The sequence below is a fragment of the Lissotriton vulgaris genome, chromosome 12 (genome assembly GCF_964263255.1).
Source record: "Lissotriton vulgaris chromosome 12, aLisVul1.2, whole genome shotgun sequence".
In the NCBI taxonomy this organism is placed as follows: domain Eukaryota; kingdom Metazoa; phylum Chordata; class Amphibia; order Caudata; family Salamandridae; genus Lissotriton; species Lissotriton vulgaris.
Window position 1 is genome coordinate 749,440,103 of NC_141700.1, and position 21,751 is coordinate 749,461,853.

The window sequence follows — 21,751 nt, forward strand, 5'->3', positions numbered from 1 at the left end:
TCTCTGTGGTCATATCGTTTGGTTTGGTTTGCAGTTCTGATTTGTAGTTCCTTGAGTTGTGAAACAACACGATCGTGGAAGATATCTATATTATCCTTAAGCATCAGAGGGCAAAATTTCGATTTTAATTTGAAATTAGTTGCACAAGATGTTGGCAAAGGTTCGCCCCCCAGTGCCTCTTGACTCTCGGTGTTGGTACCAAATTCAACTTGATGCAGTTCCAAAAGTTCTTGCGTTAATGCTGCACCCAACACAGTAGTATCAGCCTCACTACCAGTTAGATTGGTGGTAGGTGCAGTCACCTCACTGATATTTGCAAGATTCCCGCTGGAGCTAGTCCGGGATGCGAAGTGTTTACGTAACTTCAGCTTCCGGACAAACTTAAAAACATCAATTTTTGTGGTTGCATAGTCAAAATTGGCTTTTGGACTATACGATAATCCCAACGAGAGTATAGAAATTTCCCCAGGTGAAAGGTTCACATCTGAAAGGTTGATAACCGCCTGCGAGTTTACATGTGGAGGTTCAAGGGTAGCTACTGTTGTTGGGCTACCGGTGGTTTGTTCCACTGCTTTTTCGCGCGCTGTTTTCGCGGTTTGCCAGTTACATTTGCGGCGTTTGTTGCAGGCCCGCCTTTCTGCGCGTTTCCTATTTTTGCGCTGGCGCCGGCCGATTGTGTCCCAGAGCGGAGGGTAAGTTTTCGGTCTTGGGTTACCATCTCCATTTCCTCCCCTGGGGTAAATTTGCAAAACCCCGACATTTGTTGACGTCTGATTTCCGTTTCAGACTCACTCTCGTACTGTGAACTCTCACCAGAAACAGAAGATACTTCCTCTTGTCGTGTTGTTGAAATTGCGTTCTTGTCAGCCTTAGTGGTGGCGGCAGTGTTGGAAAGTTCCTTACCATGGCGCTGCTTGATTTTGTCATATCGTTTGGCAAACGTGAAGATTTGGCCATTTTCGTAGTCCAGCCGGTCACGCTGGAACTTGTATGCCTTCCTCTTCTTTATAATTTCCTCCTCGCGTTTGAGCCTTACTGCCATTTCTTCTCTATATTTAGTTATCTCGGCAGATGGGGGAAATTTATCAATTTCAGCGTTAATGGTGTCGATTTCTTCCAACAATTTGACCCTATCGCTTTCAGCGTATTGTATCAGGATCCCCATCAAGCGTTTCGAATTTTCTAAGTTGCACTGCGCCCAGTCGGTTAGCATCTGCGGGTCCGGTTTCTCATATGATGGGGCTAATAGGATTCGCAGGCCCCTTGGCACCCGTCCCACTTCTAGGTAACCCGACAGCGATGTGTGCTCCCACCACTTCGACTGCTCACTTTTGCTACATTTCTCCAGTTTTTTGAACAGTTCTTTTAGCCCGGGGCAATGCTCCGGTGCAGCAATGGAACTGGGACGCACGACGGACTCCCCAGCCGGGTGGTCCGTGAACATTCCCTTAGACGCCTCCATGCGCCCCCTTAACGTGTCCGCGGACATGGTGTTCTCGGGCAATAGAAACAACAAGCACACTCAAAAGCACGTCCTACCGGTAGTCCGTGAAAGTAGCGCTTCTGGAACTCCTCACAGGGCAATCGTATGGTCCGATTAGCAGCCGCTCCTGGTACTCACTCAGCAGGCTCAGAAAGTCCGGACCAACCGACGCTGGTTTCGAAACCTCCGAACCACTTCCGGGTTTTCCTCACGATCGCGGCAGCATTCAGATCCAGTGAACCCTGGGGCGTGGCAGCTTCTCCGTACACGGAGCTTGCGAAATTTCCTGAAAGGAAGGTTGCTTCTTGCTGCAACTTCGCCCAGCACGAGGAGGGGTCTCGCAACAAGCCAGGGAAGCTTCCCAGCCGAGATACGAGGTACGTGGCGCTCCTTAGACAACTCACAGCACTCAGCCGATCTGAAGACACAGGAACCAGCAAGACCCGTAGTTTGGTGCAAATATTTTTATTTTAGTATTTTAGCCCGCACCAGTCCGCCATGACGCGTTTCGGCTAGAGATAGCCTTGATCACATGACAACGTCACGAGGGCTGATCACCCTTTTAAAGTGCAATGTGCCATCACGTGGGTTAGAAACAGAAAAGATACTATCAAAGTTTCTAAACTTTCCACAATAAATAATTGCGGCATGAATGCCTGTATATTATATATGTTACACAATAAAAAACAGCATATTCTCTCGTTATTATTGGATACACTGTAAAACTCTGCACATTATTAGAGTACAAAAAATACATATATATATATTACTGCTCCCAGCTTGGTGTCGTCGTGCGAGGTGCACTCGAGGAGAGGTGAAGGGCTCCAAGCCTCAGCTCCAATAAACAGGTAAAAAGGAACCAGCCGCTGCTCCCTATTTTCACAGTCCAGCTACCATCGTAGCCTTACGCGTTTCGAATTCCTCAGAGGCTGATGGTAAAGGAAAGCAACGTGCAATATCCAACCACAGTCCCTTTTCAAGCTTGATAACACGCCCTCTGATGGGCTGCTCGTGATGAGACTGCGTGCTGCTTTGTGGGAGTTGTGGTCGGAAAAAATTATTATTTGCATCCATTTCATTCTTGTTGCATCTTTCTTTACTGTGGGTAATTCAAGCTCATAGATTGAGCCCCAGTCTGCGTGTGTCTTCAGATCCAGCACCTCTGCTCCATGTCAGAGGCTATATATATATATAATATATATATATATATATTGACTGCAAAAACCATAGGTTTCAGGCCTTATATAGTTAGGAATTAGCATTTAAAAACCCTTGCAAATTCACTGAAAAAAACATAGGTTTCAGGCCTTATATAGTTAGGAATCAGCATATAAAAAACCTTTGAAATTCACTGAAAAAAACATAGGTTTCAGGCCTTATATAGCTAGGAATTAGCATTTAAAAAACCATTGAAATTGCTCCTATATAGTTAGTTGTACTAACTATTTCACACACCCGCAATTCACTGCTGATGATGTCACATATTACATCATTCATGACATGATATGCTCACCGTACAGAGTACAGTAAGCTTACAGTAAGCTTACTGTAAGCTTACTGTACTCTGTACGGTGCGCGCACCCTCGCGATTTTCTGAAAAAATAAAAATAAATTGGGGGCCTGAGGGAGCCTTGTGGGACTCCCTGATCAGGCCTACGGGGTTAGGGTGCTTCTACCCTGCCCCCTTTTTGAGTTCTACACGTTTGTTTTTCTGCTTTCCTGTGCCTCAGTCTACCGAGGCACAAGATGGCTGCCAACAATTTCTGTTTTGGCGTGTTGACAGACAGTGGCAGCCAATCAGCATGCAGCTCATACTCGGAAGGTACAGAGTACGGTAAGCTTACGTGCACTCACGGTGTCCCACCCATAGATATATAATTTGGGGAAATTTAATTTTCTCAACAACTACTGGAGCGATTTTCACCAAATATAAAAAAGGCACTACTGCATACCAGTCCCTACCATTTTGCCAAGTTTTGTGTAATTCCATTCAGCCGTTCGGGCTGTAGCCATGTCTAAAGGTCCTATGGAAAATTGCATTGGGCTACATTTCACATTACATTTTTTCAAAAACTACTAGAAGGATTTACACCAAACATACAAAAGGCACTGCTGCATACCAGTCCCTACCATTTTGCCAAATCTGGTGTAATTCCGTTCAGCCGTTCGAGCTGTAGCCTTGTCAGAATGTCCCCATGGAAATTAACATGGGGAAAACACATTTTGGGACCCCCCTTTTTTCTCGGCCCCCGCTTGATGAATCCCCCGAAACTTTCAGGGAAGGAGCGGAGCGCCAGCAAGGCAAATTTAAGGAAAATTACAGGCAGATCCCTCAATCGGCGCCAAAGGTATTCCCAATAGAATGTTCGGAATTTCCTATGGTAACTAGGTCCTAACTATATATACCTACTGGCGACCGCCAGTAGGTTATATATATATATATTCAATGAAAAAACCATTGGTTTTAGGCCATATATAGTTAGGAATTAGCATTTACAAAACCTTATTTTACTCGCATAAAACCATTGAAATTCCATATATAGTTAGAAGCGCTAACTATATATCGCGCACCCGCAATCCACTGCTGATGATGTCACATATTACATCATTCATGACATGGTCAGTGACATCACTGATGACATCACTGATGACATCTGAAATGACATCACTGATGACATCACTGATCACAACATCCAGTGATTGTATGTGTCTGTAAAGTTTAAATATGTTTCACATATTGAAGAATGAGTGGATGTATAACTGTCTGGATGAAGAATTTAGTAGGTGCATGACTGACTGTATGAGTGAGTGATTAAATGTGTCTCACTGAGTGCATGGGTTAGTGACTAAACTGTCTTAATTTGTGCATCAGTATGTTTGTTGTTGTGTAAGCTGCTGCATGTGTTGATCAGTAGCTATAAGAGTGGCCATATGGGTTATTGATTGGTTGCTCAAGTATTTCAATGGGAGGCTGAGTGTGTGTGTGGGTGGCTGGGAGGTGCGTGACTCTGTGCATAGATGTGTAAGCAGTTGATTCACTAGGAGTATGAGTTCAAGAGTGCATGTGGAAACAGCTATATGGGCGGTTGACTATGCATGGGTGTGTTGGTGAGTGAATGGATTTCTCATTGCTACATGTGCAAGTAAGTACGTATGTAAAACACAATACATGTGAGAGTTGAGATATATAAATAACTGAACATAAGAGCCAGTGAATGTGTGAGTGGCTGTATCGATCACTGTGAGCTTGTATCAGGGATTATATAAGAGAATAAATATGTGTTATTATATGTTTGAATAAGTAAGATGTGTATAACTTTATAGTTGAGGAAATGGAGGTGTGATTGATTCTTTGCATGACTGACTAGGTGTGTGAGTAACTCCATGGATGAGTGACAGTCTGTGAGTGTCTGTTTATACTGAGTGTATGTAAGGTTATATTAGAGTCTGAAGAGGTTCATTGTATTATCACATAAGTGATGTGATCAGTGATGACAAATGAGATGTCATCAGTGATGTCATTTGAGTTGTCATCAGTGATGTCATTTGAGATGTCATCAGTGATGTCATTTGAGTTGTCATCAGTGATGTCATTTCAGATGTCATCAGTGATGTCATCAGTGATGTCACTGACCATGTCATGAATGATGTAATATGTGACATCATCAGCAGTGGATTGCGGGTGCGCGATATATAGTTAGCGCTTCTAACTATATATGGAATTTCAATGGTTTTATGCGAGTAAAATAAGGTTTTGTAAATGCTAATTCCTAACTATATATGGCCTAAAACCAATGGTTTTTTCATTGAATTTTCAAGGGTTTCTATATGCAAATTCCTAACTATATATCCACTATAACCTATGGTTTTTTCTGTGAATTTCATTGGTTTTTTGACAGCAAATATGAAAAGATTTAAAATGTCAAGTACGTGATAGATAAAAACATTTTCGTATTTATGCACGCTGATGTGCTTTGAACGCTGCACCCCCCCCCCTCCCCTATTTTGTCTTAGTAGTACTCTCTCTTTGCAGATACTGAAGGGTAGTTAACGCAGGCCTTTACCCCCGTTGTAATCCGTCGTGCCTCCTTGTCTCTCCATTTGATTGATTGTTGTCCAAGCATTTACTGTTTTAGAATTGGTTCTCTTTGGATCATTCTCTATTTACAAAGAAGCACAAAGTCGCAATACTCTGTTTAGTCTTTGCAGATAGTGAAAAATCGTGTAAAAAAATAAAAGTAATCGAGCAAAATCAGTAGGCCACTAATTGGATCTCTTTTTGACCTCGCTAAAATAGAAATATTAGGAACAACCCTTCATGAGAAATACGAAAATAGTGAGATGAACTGAGCTCCACACCATGAGGGCTGCAAGACAGCTCGGCTCCATCACCCATCCCGCACAAAATAACGACAAACCCTATGCAAATATTAAAAATATAGACAACACACCAGCAAAGAAACAGGGTAAAACATTTTATTAAAAAACTATTTACATAACGTTGGTTTATAAGATGATGTCAGTAGTGGACCGATGTGTGAATAGATCGAAAACAGCACAAGGCTCCAAGATCCGGATGACAAGCTCCTGGATGTTGGGTGCCATAGTTTAGAGTTCTGAATTTCAGCCTTTTTCAATGCCTGTGCTTTGTTGAATCAAAATGGCGGCTTGACACAAAGCTGACTCAAGCGTTGCTACTGATGCTATGCAGACCAAAACTGGTTTTCAGTTTGTACATTTTTCTAGATTTTTCAATCCAAGTTTGGTTGACTTTGTAGAACGATGGCTTCAGATTTTCAACATACGGTGTGGTGGCGCTGACTGGGAGGGGGCGCTTCGCTTCTGCCCCCTCCCCAAGTAAGATTTTCATACGTGAAAGTACGTTAATGGTTTTGGTCCCTGAGATGCTTCGATGTCACTGCCATTCTCAAATAGCATAAGTTCTGGATGTTGGGTGCCATAGTTCAGAGTTCTGAGCAGCGCTTGTAACACTGTCTGAAGCTTATTTCCACCTACTGCAGCTTCACTATTCTCAAAGTAAGTGAGTGTCGTTTGTGGACCTGACTGCATTTGAAAACAATGTGATATGTTACCTTCCTAAACAGGTTGACGGAGGCCCCTGAGGGGCGGTGTGATGGCCATGGACTCGGAGAAGACGCTTGGATCCGACACCCTCCCCAAGTCTTATAGCACTGGTGTAGCCTGAGATCGCCCCCGACATAGGCGGCCGGCTCCCGGGGTCCGGCGGAACTTTTTGCCTTTTGATGACTCTTCAATTCTGGACCTTGTCCCACAATCCGTTTGACCTGAAGACAAGCTGTAGTGGGGCGCCCCTTTATCGTTTTAGTTGCCATTCCGCCCGCTTTAGCTACACTGTGCCTCTTCCGCCATTCAGCTGTTTACCGGCCGCTCTTGCGACTACAGCGTCTCGCTCACCATGTAGTTGAGATGCGCCCGCTCTTGCGGTGCAGCGATAGGCGGCTGCCACAGGACTCTCAAAATGGCGGCCGGCTCTTCGGTTTTGGGCCTGGCCCACTAAAATGACCCTGGGACACCTTGGAACGCTTGTCTGCTAGGGCTTGGGTCCCATTCTCGAAAAGCGTCCCCTCAGCCGTGAAGATTCTACAAAAGTCTTGGGGGCCTCCGACTCCCGCAGGCTTCTGGTGGGGAGCGGCTGCCATGATTGCTCGTGGAATGGCCACGACGGAGCTACGAGATGGTAGTGGTCTCATGCTGACGCCAGCTTTAGTCTGAAACATCCAGAAACACTGTAGACTACCAATTCGATCAGTTCCGGTAGCGCCCCAACATGACCCGGAAGAGAAGAACTTGCCCTCCCCTCTTTGACTGATGGTTCTTGTTGCCTGTCCCCTCTGTTGTCATTTAACAGAACTTTTTGGACTGCTGAAAGGGGTTGTGTTCCGAACGCTGGTTGGTGGAGACATTTAGACTATATTCTTGACCTACGTTGTCGCGTAATGCGTTTTATGACACGCCGCGTTAGCGCACCCGGAAGTGATCCGAGGCGCGGCGCGCAGCGCGTAACGTAAGCATAACAGGTCATGTGACTTGTTAATAAAACTTTTCATTGGTTCATTTTACTTTTGTTAATTTAATGATGAAAAGCTTGGTCATATGACCTAAAAATTATGCTTTTTATTATTTTCGAACAATATTTTTTTTTCAAACATATGTTATAATATTCCAGGCTAATGTACTTTCCCGGAAAATTTACAACTGTCTTGCAAGTAAAATATATTCCTTTTTCGAGAAAAAGGGCGTTTCTTCCTTCCATGACGGAGCCGTTGAGTAAAAGAGATTCGGCCTGCTGTCTTAGTCGCCGATACGCCTGATTATCAGATTCTTATCGATCACTTTATGTTGCAGACATGAAAAACACAACTGCCCTTGACCATTTATCTTTACTGCGTTCCTACATATTATACCTTTTATCCGTCATGTAATTGGACTGCTTTATTTCACTTGCCTTTTACTGATTCGAAAACAGTCACTAAAAGTAAAAACTTTACAAATGTAAATACTACTACCGTGTTTTGTTTTAAAAACCTTTATTGTGAAAATGTCAGTATACAAATACGGGCCTATAACCACGTGGGCCGGCCACGGAGCAAACTGAAATCGTATATGATGAGGAGACATTTACACTGTAGAAGAACGTAACGAGCGGGCCATTAGGTGACAAGAACAAAGGTGTCTAACAGTTGCGGAATCGGTGGACGTACATTTTGTAATTAAAATACAACAGGGCCACTTACAATAACATTTTCTAGATATACATTTGCGGGCAAGGAGTTACGAGTCCCATTTATACCGGCGCTATTTTGGGCGAGGCCGGGCAGGTCCAAGATATAGTCAAAATGTCTCCACCAACCATCGGCCAGACCAGAACCCCTTTCGGCCCTTTATGCTACAAGATGGTGTCTTCCATTCAGAAAATATTGGTGGCAGCATTTTGAAAGGAAACAGAAACAGCCGTTCTCCTAGTGAGTTTCACATTGTTACATTTAGGAAGAATGTTGAAGAGTAGTATGTGGAAAATCTGAAGCCATTTTTCTACAAACTCTCAATCAGACTTGGATGGAAAAAAAAAACCTGAAGAATGTACAAACTGAAAACCAATTTTTGTCTGTATAGCACCAACAGTAACGCTTGAGTCAGCTTTGTGTCAAGCCGCCATTTTCATTCAATCAATAGCGTCCCCCTGCACACATTCAGGGACCTGGTCGTGTCTTCAGATGAAACGCATTGTAGGAAAAGAAGCAGAAAGGAAAAGGAAAAAAGTTCCGCCGGACCTAGTGAAGCTGCAGCAGGTGCAAATAAGCTTCAGACAGTCTTACAAGCACTGCTCAGAACTCTCAACTGAGGCACTCAACATCCAGGACTTGCCATTCGGATCTTGGTGCCTTGTGCTGGTTCCGACCTATTCACACATCGGTTCACTACTGACATCACCTCATAAGCCAACGGGGCACCCCACGCCGACTTTCGGCGCAGCATTGTAGGATGGCCACACCAGTGCGGCAACTTGCTGGACACAACATCGGGGCCATCCAGATCTCGGCGCGTTCGACTCACTGTACCGCAACAGTGACCGCAACTCAGCTGGACACGCCGTCTTTCGGCGCAGCATTGTAGGATGGCCACACCAGTGCGGCAATTTGCTGGACACCACCTCGGTGCCATCCGGATCTCGGCGCGTTCGAGTCACTGTACCGCAACAGTGACCGCAATTCAGCTGGACACGCCGTCTTTCGGCGCAGCATTGTAGGATGGCCACACCAGTGCGGCAATTTGCTGGACACCACCTCGGTGCCATCCGGATCTCGGCGCTTTCGAGTCACTGTACCGCAACAGTGACCGCAATTCAGCTGGACACGCCGTCTTTCGGCGCAGCATTGTAGGATGGCCACACCAGTGCGGCAATTTGCTGGACACCACCTCGGTGCCATCCGGATCTCGGCGCGTTCGAGTCACTGTACCGCAACAGTGACCGCAACTCAGCTGGACACGCCGTCTTTCGGCGCAGCATTGTAGGATGGCCACACCAGTGCGGCAATTTGCTGGACACCACCTCGGTACCATCCGGATCTCGGCCCGTTGTGCTGCCTTCGGCCTATTCGCACATCGGTCCGCTACTGACGCCGCCTCACGTGCCAACGGATTTTCTACGCTTTTTGTAGCCCTATGCCGCATAACAGGTCATGTGACTTGTTTATAAAACTTTTCATTGGTTCATTTTACTTTTGGTTTCCTAAAGATGGAAGGCTTGGTCATATGACCTAAAAATAACACTTTTCATTGGTTTAGAACATTTTTTTTTTCCCAAACGATGAAAGCCCCACCTTGTTTCTGGATCATTCAGACTGAAGCTGGCGTCAGCATGAGAGCACCACCATCTCGTGGCTCCGTCGTGGTCATTCCGCGAGCAATCATGGCAGCCGCTCCCCACCGGAAGCCTGCGGGAGTCGGGGGCCCCCAAGACTTTTATACAATCTTCACGGCTGAGGGGACGCTTTTCGAGAATGGAGCCCAAGCCCTAGCAGGCAAGCGTCCGAGTTCCAAAGTGTCCCAGGGCCATTTCAGTGGACCAGGCCCAAAACCGAGGAGCTGTCCGCCATTTTAAGAGCCATGTGGCAGCCGCCTATCGCTGCACTGCAAGAGTGGGAGCAACTCAACAACATGGTGAGCGAGACGCTGTGGCCGCAAGAGCGAGCGCAACTCAGCTAGATGGCCGCCACCTGGGAAGGCCCGTTCACGCCGGCTCCCCCACGCCCCCCCCCCGGGCCGCCGCACGCCAATTTTCGGAGCAGCATTGTAGGATACCAAAACCAGTGCGGCAGTTTACTGGACATCACCTGGGTGCCTGACGTACATGTTGTGTCAGCCATGTGACACTGGACACAGACCGCTACTGACGAGGCCTCCCCCTGCACCACCCGGGACGCCCCACGCTGTTTTTCTGTACTGCATTGTAGGATCCCTAAACCAGTGCGGCACCCAGGCGACATCACCTGGGTGCCGTCCAGAACTCTGCACGTTGTGCTGCCTTGGGACTATTCGCACAACAGACCGCTACTGACGAGGCCTCCCCCCGCCCCACCCGGGACGCCCCACGCCAATTTTCGGAGCAGCATTGTAGGATCCCTAAACCAGTGCGGCACCCAGGCGACATCACCTGGGTGCCGTCCAGAACTCTGCACGTTGTGCTGCCTTGGGACTATTCGCACAAAAGACAGCTTCTAACCATTGTTGCTTTTTGTGTTGAGAAATGTTTAAATGTTTTTAGTTTTTGTTCCGTTCGTTAAAGTTAGTAGTTAATAAAGTTTTATAACCTTACTTTGTTGGAGTGTTATCTATTTTTTTAAAAACGGGTGAATGGGGCCTTGAATCGGGTTATTGTCATGTGTGGGCTTTGGAAGTGTGCTGCTGCAGGATCGGACATTTCAAACTCAAATGCACGTTCTTTTTCTTACCTTTCCGAAGCATGGAGCGCAATAGCAAGCAGAGAAAGGGTGATGCACGTGTTGAACACTACCTGACCTGGCAAGTTGCTGGCAGTGCCCCCCCGCCCGCTCCTGAAAGAGGGCACACACACACCGCCGCCCCGAGTACTTCACAAATCTTTAAAAGACCATGCGCTTGTTCATGAGGCTTAAATGGTTTATCACCTCTTCTAGAACCCCTGCATCGACCCTCTGACGTTTCATGGAAAAATTACCATGTAACACAATACCAAGCCCTGTCAGCTGAAACCCCCAAGGAATCGTGGGGCATATTATCAAGGGGGTTTATCTCCGCTTTTTTGGCTTTAAAAGCCATGAAAGCGGAGATAAAATTATCTCCCTATTACCAAGCTGTCGCTAACACCAGTTAGTGACAGCTAAAAGGAGATAGCGACCATCTTGGGCCCCGCTTTGCATGTCAGTGATACTTATCACTAATGACATGCAAAGTGGCGTGCCAAGATGTTAGCGACTGGAAACAGTCCCTAACATCGCTACCTTCTATTACCAACTTTTGGAGATATTCGCGCTAAGCGCGAATATCTCCAAAATCTAACACCTGCCCTGAGCAGTTCTTAGCCATGTTATCCAATGGGAGGTGGATAACATGGCTAAGAGCATTAGGTCGATAATACATGAATATCGCTGACTTTTCTGCGATAATAGCAAGGTTTATCTGCGATAAAAATCGCCGATGTGCGGCGATAATTTTTGTCTCTAAACAAGTTAGAGACAAAAATTATCGCTAGTTGTTCGTAATATGCCCCCGGGTTTTTGCTTGCAGAAATCGGGAGGCGGGAGACTAGCACTGAAATCAGTAGTCACACGCCTGAATCAGGAGGATTGGCATGTCTGAATTCTCTACAGCTGGGGCCATAAACTACATCCGCAGGGTTAGGTGATAGCCTGGGACCAGCCTGGCATCTAAAATGGCTGCCGTGCACGACAAAATTGTGGCATTCGAAAAAAGGCAAGATGGCGCAGCCGCTGGAAGAGATGTATCAACATATATCAGCCTCCTCAGCCACCCTCAGGAAACATAGGGGATTAGGATACGTCTCCCGCACCCCCTTATACCTAGTACTTTAATTAACGAAGCACAAAATGGCGAATTCCCGTTTCGCTACCAGTTTGCGGCCCAGTTCGCGGCCCGTGAAGCGCTTCTACCGTGAAAAATCATTTTTTTTTTATTTTCCCCACGGGACCCTTTAATAACCCCAACAACATTCCTAGGGGGTCAAGAGGGGGATACCTTGCCCCCTTTCATTAAATTCCCCCTTAGTTTTTCACCTTTTCTTCTCTCTCGATCCTACCGAGAGACAAGATGGCGGCCGCTCCGGACTGTCACGCAGCAAAAAAAAAAAAAAGCTCACGCACAGCCGCTGGAAGAGATGTATCAACATATATCAGCCTCCTCAGCCACCCTCAGGAAACATAGGGGATTAGGATACGTCTCCCGCACCCACTTATAACTAGTAATTTAATTAACGAAGCACAAAATGGCGAATTCCCGTTTCGCTACCAGTTCGCGGCCGCGCTTCTACCGTGAAAAATCATTTTTTTTTTATTTTCCCCACGGGACCCTTTAATAACCCCAACAACATTCCTAGGGGGTCAAGAGGGGGATACATTGCCCCCTTTCATTAAATTCCCCTTTCGTTTTCCACCTCTTCTTCTCTCTCGATCCTACCGAGAGACAAGATGGCGTCCGCTCTGGACTGTTTAGAATGTTGACAGACACCGGAGAGCCAATCAGCTTTCTGCGCGCAAAGTTCCGATAAGCGAAAAGTAAGCGGACCGGATCGCTGCCCAGAGCGCTGTTACAGATATATATCTTGGTTTGAACGTTAATTTCTCAAAAACTACTGGAGCACATATATTGAGACCTAGCAAAGGCACATCGGGCTAACAGTCCCTACAATTTTGCCAAGTTTCGTGCAAATCCATTCAGCCGTTCGAGCTAAAAGTGAGTCCAACCGCCCTATGGAAAAATGAATGGGAAAAACGCGTTTTGAGACCCCCCTTTTTTCTCAGCCCCCCCTTGACGAAACTCCACCAAATTTTCAGGGGCTGCTCAGAATCAAAATGTGCCATTTTCCTGAAAATTTCAGCCGATTCCGTCCACAAACGCCAAAGTTATTAGACATAGAATTTTCAGAAGTCCCATAGAGAAAAAATTCTAACTATATATACCTACTGGCTATCGCCAGTAGGTAATATATATATATATATATATATATATATATATATATATATATATATATATATATATATATATATATATATATATATATATATATATATATATATATATATATATCACACTCCAAGTTCCTTGCTCCTCAAGGGTAGTATGAAAGCTCGAACACCAACTTGCATCAAAGTGATTTTATTTGGCAAAATCCATCGGCAACAAAGTAACAACTCGACGCGTTTCGGGAAAGCCTTCCCTTGGTCATGAGTCAAGATGTGTGTAATTCAATTGGTTTAAATAGACAAACATGTGAGCACAACAAAAATAAGCATAAACAAAAGACTATCGTTAGCACTTAAGTTTTGCTAACTTGCCGAAATGTGTATCTTTCCTTGTTCTGCTAAACTGTGCTTCTGAAACAAAATTAATTCAGGAGGCAAAGTACAAAGCAATGAATTAACGCATTGTTGGTTCCTTATAGATGATATTTTGTCAACACACTTGTCCGTGGCCACGAATATCAATAAAGTTTTTTAACACTTTCTCATCTTGAGATAGAATTATGCCCAAGTGGGCAAAAAGCGCTTGTGGCTAATTGTATCAATAAAGTTCTTCATTTCACAAGTGTTTTTCACCACACTTTCTCATCTTGAGATAGAAATTCTGCCCAAGTGGGCAAAAGCCCTTATGGCTACTTGTGTCAATAAAGTTCTTCACTTCTCCAGAAGGAAAAACATATCCAAATAAGTCTATATATTGGCCAGTAATTAGTATCAACTTCAAAAACCATGTAACAAGGAAACAGCACGCAATCTTGCCCATGTGAAATGAAGAACTTTATTGATACAATTAGCCACAAGCGCTTTTTGCCCACTTGGGCATAATTCTATCTCAAGATGAGAAAGTGTTAAAAAACGTTATTGATATTCGTGGCCAATAAGGGAAAGTCTCATACAGAGAACTAGAGTTGAGTGGAGTGGTGTAATGTAGTGTTGAGTAAAGTACAACAGAGTATATTGGTGTGTCATAGAGTATAGTGCCATGGAGTGTTGTGTACAGGTGTAGCATAGGTAGTACGCTGTTTTAAATTGGAGTGGTGTCTCGTACAGTAGAGTAGAGTTTTGTGTCATATAAAAAAAAATTGTATAGTGGAACAGATTGTTGTACATTAGAATGTGCAGGCATAGAATGGAGTATAGAACCCGAGAGTGGAATGTACAGGGATGGAGTAGAGTAGAATGCCGTAGAGTGCCATGAATTGTGGTTCACTTTTATAGAGTGGAGGTATACAGAGTGGACAATTGTCATGTTGTGGAGTGATGTAGACAGGACTAGCATATAGTGGAGTGGAGTACAGTGGAATAGCGTAGAGTAGAGTACAGTGGAGTGGCAAAAAATAACAATGCAATATCGCACATTGGAATAGCTTGGAGTTGAATAACGTAAAGTGGAGTGGCGTACAGTAGAGTGGTTGAGGCTGTCGTGGTATACAGTGGAGTGGGATAGAGTGAAATAGTATATAGTCTCATGGCATAGAGTGGGTAGCATCCACTGGACTAGCTTAGAATGGAGTGGCATAGAGTAGAGTGGAGAGTTGTACATTGGTGTAGAGTAGAGTAGCATATAGTGGAGTGGCATACAGTGGAGTGGTGTACATTAAAGAGGTGTAAAGTTGAGTTGCATCCAGTGCAATAGTGTACAGTGGACTGCCATAGAGTAGAGCTGTATACAGTGTAATAGCGTAGAGTGGAGTGTTGTACAGTGGAAAAGCGTAGAGTGTCATAATGTGTAGTTGAGTAGAGTACAGTAGAGCGAGGTATAATGGAGTCGTGTAGACTAGAGTGGAGTACAGTGGCATGTGGTAGATTGTATTAGCATACTGTGGAGTAGAGTACATTGGAGTGACTTCCAATGAAATAGCAAATAATGAAATGATGTAGGGTGAAGTGCCATACACAGGAGTTGTGTAGCGTATAGTGGAGTGGCATACAGTGGAATAGCATGCAGTGGAGTGTTGTAGAAGGGAGTGGCAAACAGTGGAATAGCATGCAGTGGATTGTTGTGGAGGGGAGTGGCATACAGTGGAATAGAGTAGAGTGTAGTGGCATACAGTACAATGGTGTAGAGTGGAATAGACCATAGTGGAGTAGTGTCCAGTGGATAGGCGTAGAGTGGAGCAACAAGGACTGGACTAGCATAAAGTAGAGGTGGGTACAGTGTAAGAGGGTAGAGTGTAGAGTATAGTGGTATACTGTGGCATTGCATAGAGTGCAATAGTGTAGAGTGGAGTGACATAGAGTGACGTATGTTACAGAGGAGAGGCATAGAGTGGAACAGCAGATAGTGGAGAGGTTACAGTGGTGTGGCTTACATATGTGTGTGAAATTTAGCAGCAGTGTACATTCTGACATGCAGAGTAACGCAAAAGAGCCAATTGCACTGCCTTGCATTTCTCCAAATGTATTAATGCATGGCATGCATGGTGGCCTTGATTTCATTTGTAAATTGGACTTAAGTATGGTGTTGCCCATGCAGAATCATGTGTGACGCAAAAGTTCTGCAATCTAATAATACAGCTTGGCCTTATTTATATATTGGGCCATGTTATGCCGTGATAACTTTGCAATGTACTGGGGTACACGGCGATGACAAGCCAGTATATATTTGAGTAATTGCCGTTTTTAGAGAATGAAGAGGGAGCCATATTTTTTTTATCACACGTGTTAGGACCTTAGATATAGGTAAGGGATAGGTCCCTATATATTACCATTTTATTAAAGTAGAATTAGGTATGGAAATCTATTTCCATTTTTTCTATATTTTTAAAAAATTTTACAGCCATGTGCCGGGGTAGTTTCACAAAATGTTGTGAAATTGCAAACAAGTAAAACTGCGATAGACATCATTAAGTTTACATGCCTTGTAATTTAAAAATATTTACCATACTTAACCCCTTCCCTGCTGCCGTAGGCCATTGCCCATCGCGAGTACTACCTCGCTGGTGCTGCGAACATCCAACGACCGACGCGGCCCCGCCCGCTCCGCGAAACCCCTGCACTGCCGCAAAATAACGGCCGCGGCTAAGGTGTCAACTGCAGTACCCAAAAGCCTCATCTCTGTACCATAATGTATAATCCTGCAAAGATTTTTACAAATCCATTTAGCCATTTTCACGCTACATCAAACACAGTCGTCTACGGAAAGTGCATTGGTCGGAAAACAAGTTTTTGGACCCTTTTTATCTTTTCACCTTTTAGGGATTCACCACAAAAATGTACATAATTTCAAAATGTAGAAATGCTAAAGTCTGGAAAGTTTTCTGGTAATTTGTTAAATGGGTGGAAAGGTATTAGGGACTAAATATCCAAGGAATTCCTATTGTTTTCAATCCTAACTCTAACTAAAGAGTAGCAATCAGATTTAATGTGATTCTTCCTTTTTAACTATTGTATTTTTTATGTATATATTTATTGGTTTACATAATCATGTGGCCATAAATGTGTCTTTTAGCTGTTCATATAGTAATCTGAAACTTCAATTATACAGTTTAGCTTATTTTTTGGGCTACCTTGCTGATTTTAGTAGGATTGTGTTACATAGGAAGCCCAAAGTGAATACAAGCCAATCATTGTTGTGATAAAAATAAAGTTTTAAAAAAAAAATTGGCAATTATCATGACTTCTTTTAGAAGCAGGGTTCTGGTTGGCAGAGATATGCACTGTGTCAAAGCAGGAATCACAATTCTAGACAGGGTAAGTCAGATGGAACCATAAATTAGCCTGTGCTTACCTACCCTACCCAATCTTCGCTCAGAGCAGTCAAAGGCAAAGACACAGTGAATGTGTGATTGACGAGGTTGCTAGGGTCTTAGAGCAAATGAGAACTGTTAATTCATCATGAACTACAGCTATTAAAGGAGATGTGTCTTCAGCTCTCTCCCAAATTGGAACAGGGTTCGGGCAGTTCTGATAGATAAGGATATGTTGCTCCAGATCCTGGATGCATGGATGCAGATGTCATGGTGCCTATTTGTTTTTATTTTTTACCTCAGAATGTATCATGATCATGCCTTTGTTCTTAGCCTTTATTTACTGCAAATCGAACCAGTCAAACACCAAGTGAGTGCATATAAGCTGCAATTCAATTGGAAGGCAGAAGTACCCAGAATCCTGTAGGACCAGCATGTATACTCAGTTGGCCTTGGTTCACTCTTCTTCCAATGTACTTTGTAGCTCAGGCACTTTCTCAACAGCAGGGGAACTGTGCAATTTGAACAAAAATGGTGCATAGTGGCCTGAAAGGGGCTTCTGTGCTGAACAATGCTGGTGTCAAGATGCTCTACTTCGTCAGACTTAAGTCAGAAGGTGGGATGTTGAGATACAACTCCTCCGGTCCTATGCACTGCTCTAGTTTTGTAACTGCTGATAGCAAGGGTTTCAATGTTTTTGTTTATGTGCCCTTCATTGTCTTTGTTCTGTTTTGAGCGAGGGAAGATCATGTCTGGATGTGGCAATGTGTGCTTAATGTCTTTCTGGGATGTGATCCAGGAAACTGTCACCTGCCCCCAACATGCCAAAAGGAAGACCATCATGCCATGGATAAGTGTATGCCCCGAAGTGCCAATGGTACACTCTATATATTTATTTGGTGGCTACATCATCTATGTTTCAGACCTTTATCTTACCTGTGCATTACATGGTCACAACATTATGTCTAGAAAGTTTGCAGTAAGTAAACAAATGGAACCTAAAAGCCGCCCTAAAAAAACTACGCAAACCAACCCCACACTGGGGTGAATGATTGAGTCATTGCAGCCATCCTGCTTTGATTGCAGCCTCCCAGTCCGCATCATGCAGGGAATTTGTCAATCCAGGTAATTTGCCAGAACCTGGGTGACTCCCTGGGATTTTTAAGTTATTGTATCCAGACATATAACACAATGAACAACAACTAACCTCCATTTAAAATAGAAAGAACATGATCTACCTATTTCTGGTCTCCTTTGGTACTTACTTGCTTTATGCATATTTCACCACATTCGTACCCATATTCCGTCTTCACCTGTAAACACACCATCTTCTTTTCCTTTGTTCTGTATATGTTTGACAAGTGTGTAACTGTTTTACACACTGTAATGTAAAATATTAATTATGACTGGCACATATATGACAGTCGATCTGTGTTCTCGGCAGAGAGGCCAAGAACTGGATGAGGATGTGGTCTGAGCACCATCATCCATTGCCACAGTGAGAAACTATGATTGCTTTCCATGTCAAATATAGAGCTTTCAGTTGTACCCTGTCACCCTCAGCGGTCAATAACCTCAACATACCCAAACACCTAGAGGTGATTCAGTTCACATTATTCACTATGCAAGAGTCACATGTTCCATGGGAAACAAACTACAGAAACAAAGGATCAACAGGCGTGCTGTAAACAGAGGCTCAGACTGCATTGCTAAAATGTATTCCCTTAAAGGTTTAGAGTCATTGTTGAGAAATTGATATGAGCTGCACTGGCTAACTAAGTCCCTGCTGCTGTTTGGGAGCCCCAGCCAAACTTCCATTGTATGATTGTCCTTCTCAGTCTGAAAGTTTCACCTGGCCTGCCTCAAGCTTGCAAGGGGGATGTATGACGTTACAACGCATACTTTTACCACGCATGCCTTTACAACGCGGTATTTATAACGAAAATCTTTACAACGCATAGTGCTTTGGGGTGCTGGATAGTGAATAGTTTAATTTACTATTCCAACTCCAGTCCCCGTGGACACTAGGGAAGGTGTTGGATAGTAAATTAAACTTATTCCCTATCCTAGAGCGCCCCCCAGCCCAATGCGTTGTAATGGATGTCGTTGTAAATACCGCGTTGTAAAGGTACTGCGTTGTACAAGTTGCGTCGTAAAGGATGTTTCCCTGCCACGGGCCTCGGGCCTTGCTGGGTACTTGGCAGGACTCTGGTCCTGGGTGCAGCGCTCACCACCAAACTGGCCCTGAAATCAAGGAGGCTTTCGGAGTCCTCCACGCTGCTCAGGGGAACAGCTATGTGCTGTTTGTAAGCCACTGTGATCTTTCTGGTGTTGCACACTACCATCCTGTCTGTACAAGATAGAGCATACTCATGACATCCAGCAATGCACTGCACTACACAGCACAGAGGGCCAGATTCCAAGGAAGAGATACATTGTAAAACCTGGACCCAGTGCTAATTTTCAGGGAAACTATAGTCACCTCTTTTCTAGACTTTACTCACACTGCCTGGGGCACTCTAAAAAATGTGATTAATAAGACAAGTGCATGCTTTACGCATGCTGCAGTGAGAGCAAAGCATCTCGGGCCATGAAGAGGAGCATGCCAGTGTATTTTAGTGCAGTGGTGCAGGACATGCACTAAAGTACGTTACACTAACCCTTAATGTTCAGCACTAGGCAGGGATGCTACTACTTTTGTGAGTTTACTCTAGGACTCAAAGCATGCAGAGTTTGTTTCTGTGTGCTCAATGCTCTAAAGAATGAGTGTTTCTGCTTCAGGACCCAGAGGTGGAACAAGTGCACATTTAATATATTTCTTGTATCTCTCTGTTCCACGTCTTCCAGGATTAGGACTTTAAGCCACCTGGAACTTATATCTTGAAAACTAGTGCTTTATATACTGAGATTTTTTTCCATAGAAGCCTTACTATTGTTGTGATATAACTGCACTCCACAATGAATCAATTTAAACGATGTGTAATAATCTCAATGTCTTACCTGTGGATATCTGTATAGACCCATTATGCGTGCAATACTAATTGAGTGTGTGGAACTGGACTCCCCAATGATAGCTGCTGGTGGTGAACTCCTCCGGCAATGAAAGTTTGGAATCGGCTCCTCATGTCCTGATAGAATCCATAGAGTGCCCTTCAGTGATCGCTGGATCATCGCACAAGTGTCATAGATCTGGAATCCCAGGGTAATGTTGGGTAAAAGGTTTGGGTTGTTGTTAATCTCTTCAATGGCAAACAGCATAGACTGCATCATCTGGTAATACTGGAGTCCAAACCTGGAATATGCAGAGACATGTGTTTACCAGCATGTCATATATTCAGCAGTTATGAAATGCCAACTTACCGAAGAAAAGGCCATTGTTGAAATCATGTTTAACTCCTATACAGTATCCATGTCTACAATACCAACATATGCTATAAATCAAAGCAAGTTAGTAAGTTACTGTTTCTTCTGCTCCAGCAGCATACAGAAAATTGCTCACAATTCTTCTTGAATGTATGTTATTTACCATAGACGAAAGAAGCTATCATATTTTTTCTCAACCAAAAAAAATTGGACTCACCCATTACTCTAATTGATAACTGTTGAGCTGATTCATGCATAATGCTCAATTTCATCCATAGACTGGAAATGTATTGGGCAAGATATGATGAACCTTCTCTGATGTACACCCCACCTTTTGGATATACGTGTTGTTGTGAAAAGCCTGGATGGTCACTCAGTATTCTTTTGAAGCATTTAAAAATCACAATAAATACAAAAGGTGGCATGACGCTGTCTCCGCAGTGGCTTATTGAGTCTGGATGAGTGTTGTAAGAAGGATTTGGTTTACGATGGACATTCAATGATAACAATTATAAAAATATGATGACTTCGGATTAAAAAAGGGGAAAAGTTCCATATTACGCAGTGCGACAGATGGGGTGCGAGATGTGGGCCCTAAGCTATACTTGAAGTCTGAGCTGTGAGCTTGGATGGATCACAGTATCTGATCGCACACACTACAGGACGATAGAACATCGATGAATGAATCAATACAGGGAAAGGAGTGCATTCTCAATTCATTTACATGAACTTTCTAAAAGTGACATTTTGAGTACTTTGACTTACAATCCGACTATACCATTAAAGAGCATTTTAAATTACAGTTTGTTTGAGAACAAACATGACATTTCTGCCTATACCCAATCAAAAGTCAGCTATTATTAAATGTTATAAGGTAACCCAACGTTTTCTATGGGAGAGGTAGGCCTTTCAGTAGTGAAAGTTGAATTTAAAAGTTTGTCATTACCAAGACATGTAAGACCTCAAAGTACATTTGCAACTTGTTAAATGCACTGCACCTGGCCCAATGGGATGTTTAGGGTTTACCTTATGGGTGACTTATTTGTATTAGAAATGAAGGTTTAAACTTGACAAAAGATTTATTTTTCCTGGTTGAGCTGACATTTTAAAACTGCACAAAGCCTGAAAAGGAAGGCCTTAGACATGGTTTAAAGGACCACTTAAATGGATGGCACAATAAGTGCTACAGGCCCACTAGTAGCATTTGCCTTACAGGCCATTGGGTACATGTTGTACCACTTTGCTAGGGACTTACAAGTAAATTAAATGTGCCAATTAGGAGTATGCCAATTTTGCCATGTCTTTAGGAATGAGCACACGCACTTGAGCATGGTTAGCAGAGATAACTTGTACTGGGTCCTAAAGCCAACAAAAGCGAACTTCAGCAAACAAGAGGGGAGAAGACAAAAGGTTTGGGGAGATACCACATTAAAGTCTGT

The 21,751-nt window shown here is 43.8% G+C and overlaps 1 protein-coding gene across 1 annotated transcript in view; it reads right to left on the bottom strand.

The window, feature by feature from the left end:
• The window catches only part of LOC147678573 (vomeronasal type-2 receptor 26-like), a 54,755-nt gene extending 34,548 nt beyond the window's left edge, over nt 1–20,207 (bottom strand). The window contains exon 1 of the mRNA XM_086945701.1: nt 19,950–20,207. Coding sequence (XP_086801827.1) covers nt 19,950–20,207 — 258 coding nt within the window. The remainder of the gene's footprint in view (nt 1–19,949) is intronic.
• Nucleotides 20,208–21,751: the final 1,544 nt, after the last annotated feature.